The following is a 15,259-nucleotide window of genomic DNA, read 5'->3' as shown; positions in this document are numbered from 1 at the left end:
GCACAGAAAACAAATGGTTGGCTAAGCAAAAGTATTCATAGAAAGATTTGCAATTTTAATCGTATCAATTACCTCAACTCTCTGCTGCCGTTAACTAGCTGACTTTTACTTCTGAAAAAGTATACTTTTTATCACTAGTTTGTTACGATTGTTATCCCACAGGTTCATATGCTAAGTACAGCCCAGTTTAAGGGATGATTCATCTTTAACAGGCCTTAAATTACCTGTCCAAAATGGAAAAAAAAATCGAAGTTCCCGCTAGCGTTATTTCGGTATTTTCAATCAGCCACTTAGCACGTGAATTGACCTACCTAGTCCTCGTTTCTTTGATCATATACCATATTGTCATATGATGAATAAGCTAAGCCTAAAGTTCCTATAGAATATACTAAGTCTGCGTTCAGCTGGTTGACTTATTTAAGAGAGGCTAAATAATGTCACCGTATCACTCATACCCAGTAGTCAGCAGGTGAAACTGTCAAAGCTGGTGGTACCTACTACGCGTACGACATCCGCGTTTGTTACGCTAGGCTGTTACTCCTCGTATATGTTCAAGTGCATGGTCCATAAGCCGATGTCTGTCTATACTGGGCAGGCCACTGGGAGGGCCCCGATGGGCCAAGATACATTTTCGTCCCGAAGTCTGATCCAGCGCGGAAGAAAGCTATGAATGGTGGGTGAAAGCTGTATGCATTATCGCGAAACTCATGTACCCAGACAAAACAAATAGAACGGTAATCGCCTCGGGCGTTTCCACATAGCTGCTACATACTACTACATTTTAGCAAGCAAACTGACTCAGACGGAGTACGAAATGAACAGGAGTTGTTATTATTGTTGTTTTTCCGTCAGCTTCTTCGATGTCTACCTTCACTGTAGACTTCATTTTAACATTCACCTTTTGGGAGGATAGACTTTTGGCAGCCGGAACGCGTTTTGCTATTCTTGGCTCTATTACCCAACAGCAACATTGGCGCAGATAAAATAACACTGCTAACAGGGAAATCAATGTCAACTTGTGAGCCACTCAGTGAAATATATATATATATATATATATATATATAGTAATGCGTTCTGGGCTGTTGCTTCTGTTGGGTTCGCTTGCGAAAATCGGTACTAGCCCTCTTTTATCAAAGCAGCTTTACGGACAATTACGAGATAGTTACGTTGATGGTAATTCTGCGCGATTATTTTGTTTATTATGAATCTATAATGCAAAAACGACAGAAAGAGCGCTGCATCAACAATGCTGTGTGCAAGGCGGAAAAATGAACGCCCATATATTGTTTAGTAATAGATATTGTTGCACCCGTTCCCTGATAATGTTCGTCATGATCGGCACTGATCTATAACGATACATTGTGTAGGGATGATAAATACGGTGCCTTCTTTCATGTCGTGAAGGTGTGCGTTAGCAATTGAGCTAATTTTCTATAAGCGGAAAGTCATCAGGCATTAAATGAAGTCGCAGAAGAAACAGCAGTGTGCGCTCCGCAGTATCTAGTACTAAAAAAACAAGATAAGAAAGACGTGATAAACAACATAGTAATAGCAGTGGCATAATCGGAGTGCGTTCCAGCCCATTTTCCACAGAAAAACAAAAAAAAAATAGAAGAAAAAACTTGTTTCTAACAATAATTTATAACATGTGCTTTGCAGCGCCGCTGGGCCACATATCACAATATGTAAATGTTACAAATGGTTTATGGTGCAGATCCGCGTATACGTCTACCTAAGAGAGCGGATAATTAAATTACGGTCTTAATTTTGTTCTTCGAAGAGCGGTTGTGACAAAAGTTTGCATAGAACATCGCTTGTCTATGCAAAATTTGTTCGGCTTCTTTTTTTCCTAAAATAAGCTTTTCCGCCTTTTTTTTATGCGGACTAGAAACACAGTGCATAGATGATTTTCTTGGGCCCATTGTGTTGCTAATGTGCCAGCGATTTTAATTATTATATTAGATAATATCCACAAGAGGATTTATTTTTCACTAGCGTTTTGACATTGACATGTCACAAAATCCTAAAACCTACACATGGTAGATAAAAACTGCGTTTTTAATAACGCAATTTATATAGATCAGGTAACATTGTAAGTAATGCGGCCCTGTAGTGGGTTGAGACCCAGCAAAAGTTATATGGTATCAAGAGCAGGAATATATACGCACCAACAAGACGCATTCCACATCGTAAATAGTCGAATTCGCTCTGTGCACTGATCTGTGATCTGATGTCAGACGTCTAGTGACGAGTTTATTGCCCATTGTGAGCTCCCTATGGCACGAGCTTTGGCCTTTACGAGCCATTTTCCATCCTATAGCACATTTACTTCTCAATTGGAAATGATTTGCTATTAGGAACTGATGACACTTTTATGCCCCTTTGTTATCTAAAACAGGTTCTAGCGCGCTCGAGAACATTCGAAAGCCGACATTGGGGAGAAACTTACAGTTACCAGGCAAAAGCTGAAGCGCTCAAACACAACAGTGCAGAACAAAGTGACAGTTCCGATCAATTTGTCCCAGGCTTTTTGACTGAAATGCCCCTTTTAGTAGTGGCGACTATATTCGAAACACAATATACTATTTTAATAGAACCTCAAAGCTGGCAACTTTCTCGTTCTGAAAGCATTTAGCATAGAGCCCCTCTTATACGTGTCACTTACGGTTGTTCAAAAATAGCACAGATACGCTTCGTCTCAGCGGTTTTTTTAGGAGGCTTATTTTGCTGGCCCAATACTTCTAACCCATTCTAAATGTCAGGATTAGGGCCACTCAAAAACGCATCGGCTTACTCTACATATCTGTTTGGCGTGCTTCACTCGCTCGTTCGTTATTGCAGAGAGCCAACACGTTATTATCGTACGAAATCAATGTGTGCTGACAATTATGATATACTAGCTTACTAACATCGAGTACGCCTTTTCTGTGGTTGACTGAGACACTCTCTCTAATCGTATTGTCTTGGGCTTACGAACGCTTCAGTAGATGTAACAGAACGCTTCCGATCATCACTTCAGCTCACGAGGTAACGGTATTTCAATTTTATTTACAATTTATTTGATGCATGTTTTCATACTATTTCTGATCATGAGAAGTGTTAAGGCTAGTGTAGATGATATATATATATATATATATATATATACATATATATGTATATTGCAGATTATACTAAGACGAACAGACAACTTAACATTTAACATTAAACTTCGACACTTATTTTTACTTATTTAATCGACGGTGATAAAGTGGGAGCCGTTCCGCTCCTCTCTGCGCTACTGAACAAGAGCAGTGTTTTTGAGTAATATAATATAATAATAATAACTGCGAACGATCAAATGAGAAATACTCATATAAATAGACGACTTTTGTTTTTTCTATTTTTCTGGCGAACATTGACACGATAGGTGATTAAACATCTGACGATTTTGTGCCACGTGAACGGTAACTAGACAAGGCACAACGACGACTGAAATTGAATTGTGGGTGCAGCTGGCAGATACATGGTTATTTAGGTGTCCTTATGGAAAGTATAGCGTCAAATCTATTCATGATATTATATATATATATTTTTTACTGATATTAGACACGCTAAAGAAAGCTATGCAGCAAAAACGCTCTTATTACCGATCTGTGTAGCCCATTTTAGCAAATTGATTATCGTCGCTTAAAGACAGGTTCTAGATTGCGTTTCCGGCCCGGCATTTTCGTCAAATTTGCATCGGCACGCTAGCTGCCAGTACCAATTTGGGTCCCTGGCTAAGATCAAGTCTCCGCAAAGCTTTTTGCCAATCGATCGATCAGTTTAATAAGAGCTCAATGATATATAGCCCTATATCATTTTCTTGGTAGCAGGTAGCTTGTTGCAGAACTTTGTTGCAGCTCAACGAAACGCCATCTGAATAAAAGCAATCCAAAGACTGGAATACCCAGCCGTTGTCTTCGATCTAGCTTGGAGAAATGCGTAATTAGACACATTTGCAATAGTCATAGTTTACTCTGCTTTTTTGCATATTCCTTTTCATAGTCATAAAATTGTACGCGTCTTCTATCTTCTAAATACTGTGACGGCATTTTTGCCATTACCCGAACCTCTGGACATGTTCACTGTTTTGAGTGGCCCCTGCCATTGATTGCCAACGTCCGTGCGACGGATACGCAGACAACATACAAGACAGGTACGATTAAGCACAAAACAAATGTAAGTACTCTAAATATTACAGCCCAAAGACCTACTCCTTTTCTATAATAGTACTCTTATAATGCGAGTGTTTTTGTCTGCTTTTTTTCTGAGCTTTGGTGTACTTTGGTCTGGATATTTCCTGGATAACAAAAGCCAATTCAGCACAGTCGTTGACAGAACGTTGCTAAAGTGTAGGAGGAGGCGCGACAACAATAAATGCAACAAAAGTGTTGTTACGCAGAAATCAACTGACTCACTTTCTGGCTCGATAGGGTGAACGGGTTCGCTGTGGCAATATAACAAAGAAGAGATGCAGGGCACAAAATACCTATATCCAGATAAATTCAAATTAGATTGAAGCGAAAGTAACATTGCGGGAAATTTGCAATGACACACTATAGAGGAAAATGGAAGTGTCCCTTGTAGACATCCCTATTATTGTTACAAGGTGAGGGCACTTGAACAAAATATACAACAATTACGAGAAAAAAGGAAAACGAACAAAATATAAAAGAAGAAAAAAAAACAAGCGGAACTTTGACCCGAAAACTTCGGCAGCCCAGCTAGCTTGTTCTCCCTACGCACCGCCTTTTGTCGTTCCGTTGTTCACTCTAGCTACATCTCATCACTAAATCTATTGGAAGCATCTACGGGCCATTTGTGCTTGTTGGTCATCGGTGCGAAACTTTTTATGTCTAGCAGATTCTGATGAATTCACTCATTGTTATAGTAAATGACAAAGGATTCAATAAACCGATGATGGTTCAGCATACGATGACTAAATAAGTAAGCCGATTTGAAAACAAGTAAATCTAACATTGCCGCGAAGCGTCGCTTCAGCGGAGGACTCTTGCTAACACGTAACGAAGTGTGTTTACGCCCCTCTTCAAACCTTGGCCGTCACGCGTTTTCAACTTAAATAAGCAAATACGTTACCATTGCACAATCACGGAGACATTTCAAATTGAAGATCGACTATCCGTACGGAAATCGAAATTTGGATCTAAACAAGCCGTCTGCATTTTCAGTTAGTGCACTCTATTCAAACTGAAAGTTTTCTTACATTTATATGCTGGTAAGCTTCTGTGTTACTTTCGTCGCTTGCAAGTTCTCAAAGCAGAAGAAAGGTGCGAGAAATAAAATCAAACGCTTTTCCACTGCTAAAACTTGCACACTCGCTCTTCGCAATATTCCCTTGTCTCAAATAGCGCCTTAGGCAAAAACAGGCCCAAGCAAATGTCACCCGTCGTCGTTACCGTTAATTTTTTTGCCCATTTGTACTTCCTCTCTTTGTTTTCCAACGTGCCGTTTTTCGGCCACTCGTCCGATTAAAATTTTCGTCTTTTTTCGTCGCCGGATCACTGAGTCAGTGGTCCGCAGTCAGTTGACGACATGAGCAGCTTTAGTCGACGGCCGCAATGAATCGACATAGGGATATTTCTTTTTCCTCCCGGTGAAGATTATTTTAGTACTTTGTCGTTAATCGCGACCTGCTTCATCGTTTACCTTATTCCGCTCACTAGCATCACGCAGCTTAAAAGCGATGGGAAAATCCACTAACGATAAGACCCTCTCGCTTCCTTTCTCCCGCTTTTTGAGTTGGTCCGTGCACGGACCACTACCACAGTCGCTATCAAGACAGTCTCCGCCAAATCAGCGTATCTTACCTGACGAGATAATAGGGGAAGCAAGGGGAAAGGTCAAGGTTGTGCGGGAGGGGGTCGAAAATACTGCGCTTTTCGGTTACAGCAGTGCTAATAGCTTTACTTAAACAAGCAACATTAATTTAACCTAACAGTAACTTAATCAGCGGGTCAGCCAACCAGTCAGCGAAGCGCAGTATGTAGGGGTGAGCTGGCCGCGTATGACTCGTGTTCCCATGCTCGTCGGTCAGACCGAATCGGATTTGTTTGTCTGGTCTGTCTGTATAAACAATGGCGACCCTTAGCCAGAAAATCGCTATAGTGTGTTTCAGTGATTGTCACATGCTTTACACAGGGTGATTGGAAGATAACACAATCAAAGCTTTGCAGTTATGGTGTGAACTTTTTGTATCATATTAGTTCTCCCTATTTTCGTGTAACAATGTTTACATAATGGTGTGCATTATAAACAACAAAAAATCATCTAGATTTTTTTTATTTGAATAAAGGGTTGATAACTTTGCTCAAAAATCAAACCAGCACCTTATCATTTTAAACGAACTTCAAAGTCCCTGAAGTCAGTTGAATGGTTTCTCCGTTCTGTAGCGTATAGTTTTTTTTGTAGTGTATAGGTTTTTATTACATGTAAATTTATTTCACAAAAAGAGGGGCAATAAAGTAATACGATTAGTGAAATAATGTGTCGATGGCCAGAAACAAAAACAAATAGGGAGAATAAGAACAAACATTTTGAACTGACGCTGCATTTCGAAAGCTGAGGATAGGCTTGCTTGGAGACTACTTCCATTTTTTTTTCTCTTAATTAGAATTCCAATAACTGGAAAAAGACAAGAGTATTTTCCAGTACAAAAGAGCTTATAGAATGACTAATTAAAACTGGATATTACATACGTGTATGGGAAGATTAGTAAAAATGTAACCTCGACATATTTGAATCATAAATTATTAATTAATATTAATGAATGAATGAATTTGTTGAAGAGTATAAATTATGGTAACTACAGACTGGCAGGCACTTCTTTACGATTATGCTTATTACTAGCAGTTAAACGCGACAAGACCAAATAGAAATACCGATGTCGTACTAGACAGAACGCATTTGGTTGATAACCGCTTAATGGCTACATATCTACATATATGACTATAAGTTTCTGACGAAAGGCCTTTCAGTTTTCGCCCGCGGTACATTGAGTGTTTCGTTTGTTCGTTCGTTCAATAGAATCTGCTTTTAGTCGTACTTTTTAGTTACCTGTAAGGCACGCAGATCCCTTACGTAACTGTTCTTCTGGTGAGACTTCGCTGCCCAGTGCCCCCGCAGTAGCTTCATATAACCCATCCTATGGATGTTCACCAAGACCATTTCTGGTCACTGTGAATGCGATCGTTGTTAGTGGTATTGTTACTCGATCTGCGGCTACGGCTGCAGACGCGTCTCCAAACAACCCGGGTAGGAGCCCCCGGTGAGGAAAACGACGAATCAGCGAACAAATAGGCACTGACTACGCCGCCAGCAGCCGCATCGGTAAAGAAAAGACGTATTTTTGTTGTGAGTAGCAAAAAACGCACGAAAGAAGAGACAAGATGGAAATGGGTCAGTGAACCCAACTTCTAAACATATCTGTACCCAGCAGTGGCTATTGCTCATCGATAAGTTGGTTTGCTATGGTAATGCAGAATACCGCGGCTAAAAAGGAGAGTCTCAAAACTCATTGCCTTCGTCACTGGCATCGGACTCGGTTCTTTATTTTGTTGCTGTTGGCAGATGTGATCAGCCGCAGTTAGTGCGTCGCCTTACGCTGTACGAAATCCGTTATCGTAGCTTAATCGACTCCGTGCACTGTACCCCATACTTAACATACGTTCCCCTTTAAAAAAAAACTGCTCTACCTCTATTTAGCGGTCTCGATCTTCCTGCTTCAACAATCTTCCTTTCTTTCTGTTTCAGGTAACTTAACCAAATATATACCATAGTAAATGCACGCGCATAAGTGACTGACAGCCGTCGAACCTGGTAGAGCAGCTGCTGCTGATAAACGTGACGATGATATGAAAATATGACCGATAATTGAATCATTGAAATAAATCATTTTTGCTCGGAACAGCTATAGGAGTCACTCTGTCTCATTGAAAAGGAGGCTCTTCGCCATACGAAAGCTAAAAAATGAACAAATAGTGACCGTAATCAAGGTTATTTCCGCTCCTGATTACTATACCATACAGCTTAAGAGCTTGCTGACCTTTGGAAATTGTGTGACTTACAAAAAAAAAAAACAAAAAAAATAGAATATATTATTGTCGTCGCACAATGAACATTTTCGCTAGGGTTTACGAGAAGATACACAATCAACATGTTTATACCAAGATCCAAAAAGGAAATCAGTACAGTTTGGGAAAATTGCATTTTATTTGTATCTGTTTCACAGAAGACGTAGAGACGCGGTAGTGTGTTTTTGCGGGAAGCCTGCGTCCGTTCCAACAAAGAAAGAATTAACTTTAAGTGAGAATTCTGGTTGACACAATTACGTGCCTGTGAAATTTGAAATTAAGGGCGCCAGTGCAACATTGATCCATTAACATACTTACGACATTTAGGTTTAAGTTTATGTTTAACTGTGTAAGTTGTTTTACACAGGAGTTAGGCCTGAGATAGATTGGAGGAACAAATGTTACTTATTTGCTGAGCAAAACGTTTGTTCCCACACCCTAAGGTCAATCATGTTATAGCTGGGGAAACACCTAAAATTAGTTTCAGTCCAACGGGAATTTCCTCAAACTTCACAGGAGCTGAATGTCACTACCGATACAGAATGGAAAGTTCACATGTACTCTAATTAGGTAAACGGTAAATTCGCGTTATTGCCAAAATATGAACCTTTTACATAACAGGGCTGTGTTTGATTATCAACTCTTTATTGTACCTTATTTTACATCCTTTAAGGCAGCTTGACAAACACTTACCACTGCAGGCATCAGGGCACTTAAAAAGGACATTCGATCTGTGTCGATGAAAGAGGTTATCATATCATAGACTGCGTCGTCAATTTTTTCAAACAGTAACACGTTTCTCAGAAGCAGGTTATTCAGTAAACAGGCAGCAGGTGCATATATAGACAGACCAACGCGGCGAACGAACACGGGGTAACGTATGGGGGCGGTAATGGCAGAAGCGAAATAACGACGGAAAGCAAAATGCTCTTAGGTTCAAAAAACATCTGTGACTAAACGAAATTCAATTAACGAATGTCCGTCATGTCTTCTTTGGAAGTATCTCGGCTGCGCCTAGTACTGCTGCACAATACAAAAGAGCTACTGGGTGAGATATTGCTACATTGTGGGAATACTATTGAATGTAGCTAGTATCCTTGCGATCGGTGCGTATTTCTTGATAACTATGGCCAAATATACGATAAATAATACAAAATTATTAAATTGCTATTTGATAGACAGTGATTCGGCCGTATTAGTGGGTCAGGTAATTTGCATGTGGCATTTAAGGAAACTACGCCAAAGGAAAAAATCTAATTCGGATTATGGACAATGGGGCTAAAAGTGGTAGGTCCGTACCTAACTCTCCTAGCATGCGCCTGAGGGTGGCGGGTCACCCTCTATTAGACACCCCACGGGAGGATCGGCGTCGTTTCTGCAGGCTACATGCTAGTTACGACGCTAACAGATGAAACCTATTTGTACGTCTAAGACAATAATAAATATAATAATGCATATGTTAATTTTAAATTTCAGGAAACTGCTTTGCTCTTGCTGGCGTTAGCGGTGAGCGCTGCAGAAAGTGACGGGGGACTACTTGAAGGCGTTGAAGTCGTGACGTCGACATCGGTGTCTGTCAGAGTGTCCACGTCGGAAGATCACGTACCGAGAGAATCGGTTATTAATCATGTCGTTGAAAAGGAAAAAACTCAGTCAAATGCCAGAGGAACAGTAAGAAAGAGCAAATTTCTATTAAAGAAAGATTTAGAATTGTACAGGTTAATTATGAGTACATCAAAAGTATAATCCTCTTTTTAATTTTTGCTCTAGAAATCAAATGATAGAGAACAAATGATCGTTTTCCAATGGCAGCATGTATTTATAGCAAAGAAAAAAAGCAAACCCCTAGCTAGATACATTAATACTGTCCAAATGATGATATTGCACCCTGTGAAAAGAGTAACTAAAACATCTGGGAGAAGTCAGAGTCAATTATTCATGTTTGCCCTTTACCGGGTTTTCCCGATTTCTCTCTACCTGTTGTATCATGGTCGATTACATTATCTACTGCCACCTTCTGGATGACACAGGAAAGTACTGCGTTGGATGTTCACGAAAAAAAAAAGACAACAGAAAGCGACCAAATCGTTCTCGATATTTCTTCTGTTCTGGCATCCACCATCGAATTTGCAAATCATTACATATTGTTGAAGTTGCAATAACAATAAAACGCGTCGGATCGGGAATCAATAAACGTACAGTTGAGAGAAGCGTATATAGTCTGGGTTTAAATACGGACCAGATTTGACGATAGGCAATACTTCAGTTTGTGATAAAACTATCAATTGCGAATCTCTGATCAAAAAAAATGCCCAGTTCCTTTTCAAATCAGTTAGTAGAGTTGTAGGCGACTTCTAGTTTCCTATTGTTCATCATCTAACTATTAGGAATCCTAATAGTCTCTAATAGATTCTGATATATTAGTCGATTAGTAACAAAAACTTTTGGAACAGAGCCGTTTGTGAGTCACTGCCTAATGCCGACCTTCACGTAATCAAAATCACAAAAAACGTCCTGTTTCGCGAGAAGCGTCCATAGCAACTTTGTCAGCCAGTCGGCTAGATCTCTTAAGAGTCTTCTTTTGTTGCTGAAATCTTTACTGCCTAAATAACAACAATTTCTTGTAGCTAGCCATCATAAAGTATACGAATCGAGCTGCAGTCAACCTCTACCTATAATATGCAGTCTTCATCGTACATCTCGTTATCTAGAAGAATTTCGTTAATCACAATCTTTTTTTTTTTTTTTTTTTTCACTGAAAGACACGATGTAGCTAAATGTAATGCATCGTCAAGAATGAACATGATCCAATATGGTTACGTTCATTTACCTAAATATGCAGATTTCGCAGCGCTAGTATAAATTAAAATTTTATGATATGGCGATTCCCGTACAAAATTAGCGGTAGATGGCGACATGGTAAGTTCCCTAAAAAGTCTTTTGAAAAAAGAGCTGAAAAAAATTTTTTCAGGGGATGTATCCCTTGTTAAAAATTATGGATGATTTTTAATTGTTTGCAGACGTTGGCATTGCGGTTCTTAATATCCCATATAGCCAATACTTACGGTCCAACAGGTGATCAACTAGTAGATGAAGCGGATCATGTGTTTCAATATTCTCTACAAAAATAACGGTTGATGTTCTCGTATCCTCTGTCCTTCAAAGGTATACATCAAAAAAGTAAACAGGAAAAATTAAATACATTCTTATGAACGTCAGACGAATGTGCCTTATGTATGACTTGCCTCCATGTAGCAAGCCACTTTGCGTAGTCGGTTGAAAGGGGCAAATATAAAATTATATTTTATAGTTTACGGCAAGGTCTCTGAAAAGTTGCATTGCAGACGTATAGCAACAGTGAGAAAACTACTAGGATAGAATATCGAATGGAAAAAACCAACTTATCGTGACCATTATAAATTGTTATTTCTCTCAATGTTTAGCTATAGCTTGCGTTTTTCGATACTGGCATCCTAGTCTAGCGTGATACGGTGACCCCCTGGCTGTATAAAACACATGTAGCGGTGTGGCAATTTATTCCATTAGACAGACTACCAAAAGATAAATTAGCAAGATATGGAAGTTTGCTTCTGAAAATGTTAACGTTTCTACAAAACGTTTGTATATGTGTATCGTTGTCAATAGGATCACTCTATGATTTTGAGTAAATATTACAACTAACATTTTGACCAGTAGGTAAATAGTTTTGGCATTTTTTAAAAATAACATTTTTAAATTGTGTTCTAAGAGTCGTAGTTACATCTATTTCTTTGTTTAGTATTTCAGGCGAATATATATTATAACAAAAAGCTGGTTCAATAGTTTCGGATGTTACCCAAGAGTACTCAGTTTAGAAATATACGCTTATTTTTTTTAATTTGTATTGCAAAAAAAATGGAAACTTGAGTTTAAGAAATTAATTTTTACTAACAAATAAATATGACAAGCCATAAGAAATAATAATAATAATGAAACAGTTCGTTTGTTCCAGAGACAGCTTTGATTTACGCAACTGTATTTTATTTTCTCGTAGTTAAATCTGAGAAGTGTACAGCGACCAACTCTAAGTTATTAAATCTGCTCAAACTCTGCTCAAGTATATTCTAACCAACACACAAATGTACCACATGTTTTTTTTTAACAAAACTATTCTGAGGGTTTGCCTAATAATAGTTCATGTTTTATTTTCATTTCAGGTGACAAAAATGTCCGCCCCAAAAGGTGTGATGAAGGAAGATCAGCAAGGTACTTCTCGGGTGGCTACACAAGGTCAGAGCGTCACAATCAGTGCTCTTGGCCCTAGCACAGAATCGCCAAAGTTCCGTGTTCGTCATAAATGTGGGTTATTTTTGTATTATTTTTGTAAATGTACTATTTTAGTTATACCTATCAATCAGTTACTGATTTCCTGACCAAACGAGTGTAAACAGAAAAGCTTTGGCTTTTGCACTCAAATGTTTTTGCTCATTCCAGCTGGAAGTACATTACCGACCGCCGCGCCAACCCTAGCCGAGGCTACAACTATCGCCTATACAACCACAGCCTCCCCGAGTGCCGAAGCACCAAAGGAAGCCCCCCGGCGGAAACGGAAGAGGCCAGCGGGATATCGTCGCCCTATGCCGGAGGGCCAAGCTCCACAGCAACAAACGGTGCCTCATTCAGGCCCAATTCTGCCCAGACGCAGCCATAGACCTGAACAAGAGCGCAAGCACTCACAGGTGAGACCTCATCAGCAGTTCGCGCAGAACTATCAACCGCAGCAAGAGAAGCATCAACCACCCCAACAGGAACAACAACAACAACAACACGTTGAATTAAACCATCAACCACAGCTTGACTTACCCCAGCAAGCATCCCCTAGTCCAGCCCAGTTACCCTCGCAATATCAAACTCCGCCGCCACGTCATGAAGCCATCAAACCTTTCTCTGTCCCAGCGCCCGTACCGGCACTTGCTTCTCAACAGGATACGCAACAGCAATCGGAAGCCCATCCTATAATGCCCGCACTTCAGTACCCTCTCCCATCCCCACCTTCACTAAAACCTGTGGCGCCAGTTCTGCCTCCTAACATACAACATCCCACTGATCAGCCCCAATCTGAAGCTGTCCCGACCCACCAGCCGCAAGTACGACCTCGGCCCGTGCAATTCCAGCCGCAGCTGCATAACGCTCTACCGATTCCCCGCCCCGTGGTAACTCCCGCTCAAAATCCTCCAAAAGTAGTACCAGTAGCTACAGCTGAGCCCCCCTCTCCTCCCACTCATTCGTTAGTTCACTCTAACCAGCCCCAAGTACATCTTCCTATTCTCTCACTGCCGGCAGTTCCATCATCTCATCAGGAGCCTGTACCTTTACCGCCGGTACCAATCAAGAAAATTAAGCCCCACAAAGCTAAGAAACAGCATCGTGCACCTGACAACTCCGTGAAGCACGCGCCAATTACTCGACCTATCGTTCAACATCCGGTTGATCCGCTTCTATTACCGCCTACGCTGCCCCCACCTACAATTCCTAAGCACACGGCAACGACTGCGAAGTCATCCTTCCTCTCGTACTTTTCCTTCGGTAAGAAGGACGAAATAAAACCGCCTGAACCGGTTCCTGTGCCTCTACCGCTAACTGCACCGACTCCCGGCGTTCAGCAACAGCATCAACAAAACCAATACCAGCATTATCATCGACAACATGCTGCCATCGACCCTTATCAGTCGGGGGCTGCAGAACTACCTTTTAAGGAGATGCCAGTAAAACCACAGAAGTTCCCCAAGACAACAAAGAGCCAGAAGCAATCGAAGCTTTCAAAAAAGCATCATTCTCAGCAATTCGAAACCCCTCGATCCACACCTGCTCAAGGTAATGATGAGTATCCCATTCCACCAGCCGTGCCTATTCCGCCACCGAAGTACGATGAGCCCCACCGGCATGTAGAAGCTGCGCAGCCCACTTTGCAGACAACCGTGACCTCTCCACAGACCTCCTACACGCCCCCTCCTGCCCTGCAAACAACCCGAGACATCCCCCAAACGACATTCCAACAGACAACGCATTACCAACCGGTGGAAACCCAACGGCCGTATCATCATGCACCGAGCTACACCCCGTCACCAATGAACCACCTTCCGTCGTTCCTTTTCGGTTACCAACACGGCCAGCAACCGCCCCAGCAGCTCCAACAGGTTCAATATCACCACTTGTCACCCCCACAGCACTATCAACAACAACAGCAGCACCATCATAGCGTAAATGTGCAGCATTCCCATCAGCAGGCTAAAGTTCCTGAGCAGTTCCCGCAGCAGCCAACACATCCTCACGCTAACCACCATGCACAGCCGCAGCAACAAATTGGCCAGCAGCTTATTCAAACGTTTTCCCAGCAGGTCAGCCAGCAGCGGCAACAGCAACAGCAGCAGCAGAGCCACCAACAACCCCAGGCACTTCTTGTGCAGATGCCACAGAATGTCAATCCCAGTGAGCAAATTGAGTTGCCTGCGGAGATGCTGAAGGCCCTGGGCGTGAAGAGCGTCGCGCCAGGTGTACAGAAACCTACTGATAGCCTTGGACAGAGTCCCGCGCCTGTAGTCGGACACCTCTCGAATGGTAAGGGTGTGGTAGTATTAGACGAAGCGTCGAATCGGCCTTACGTTCGACCAAACACCGCTGCTTACCACGCTTCACCAGAAGTCTACGGGAGTCCAGTGGCGGTTGATGTGTCCAAAACTCCATTCACCAAGGGCATCCCACACGGGTTTCCGGCTCCCTCGAAAATTCAAGTTGATGAGAAAACTCAGGTTTCTCTCTCCGGTGTAGTTTTGTCACATGACGGTAAGTTATTTACATGAACTAGGCTTGTAGATTAAAGTATAACCAATGCATTATAGTCGCGTCATACGTGTTCAGGTCCATATTTTGACTTTGCTCAGCCACATGAAGACATTCGCTCAATTGTTGCCCAGGTGTAGCCCGAAACCCGGGTTGTAGTAAAGTCATTATACATAGTGAGCTGTACGACGATGAGATTATTTATTCAGACACGTGAGGTTTAAGGCTTTCAAGACACGGAATTTTTTTAATATCCAAGATCATCTTTCGATGGCCGAAAGTATCGTGAGGAAAATTACCTAGCCTGAACGTCACATAGACTAATATCG

General features: G+C 41.3%; 1 protein-coding gene across 5 annotated transcripts in view; it reads left to right on the top strand.

The window, feature by feature from the left end:
- Positions 1-15,259, top strand: part of LOC111244748 (uncharacterized) — a 29,200-nt gene that overhangs the window by 11,836 nt on the left and 2,105 nt on the right. The window contains exons 1-5 of one of the 5 annotated variants that reach the window (XM_086979164.1): positions 2,137-3,027; positions 3,407-4,177; positions 9,588-9,782; positions 12,308-12,449; positions 12,585-14,933. In XM_086979164.1, coding sequence (XP_086835290.1) covers positions 12,317-12,449; positions 12,585-14,933 — 2,482 coding nt within the window. In that variant the 5' untranslated portion in view covers positions 2,137-3,027; positions 3,407-4,177; positions 9,588-9,782; positions 12,308-12,316. Of the gene's footprint in view, positions 1-2,136; positions 3,028-3,280; positions 4,178-5,940; positions 7,369-9,587; positions 9,783-10,850; positions 11,277-12,307; positions 12,450-12,584; positions 14,934-15,259 lie in introns of those variants that run through there. The other 4 variants (XM_086979163.1, XM_086979165.1, XM_022792131.2 and 1 more) reach the window with 4 other exon arrangements.

This window comes from Varroa destructor, unplaced genomic scaffold (assembly GCF_002443255.2).
Source record: "Varroa destructor unplaced genomic scaffold, Vdes_3.0 BEIS01000002.1, whole genome shotgun sequence".
Taxonomy (NCBI): Eukaryota; Metazoa; Arthropoda; class Arachnida; order Mesostigmata; family Varroidae; genus Varroa; species Varroa destructor.
This window is presented reverse-complemented; position numbering and strand designations above follow the sequence as displayed.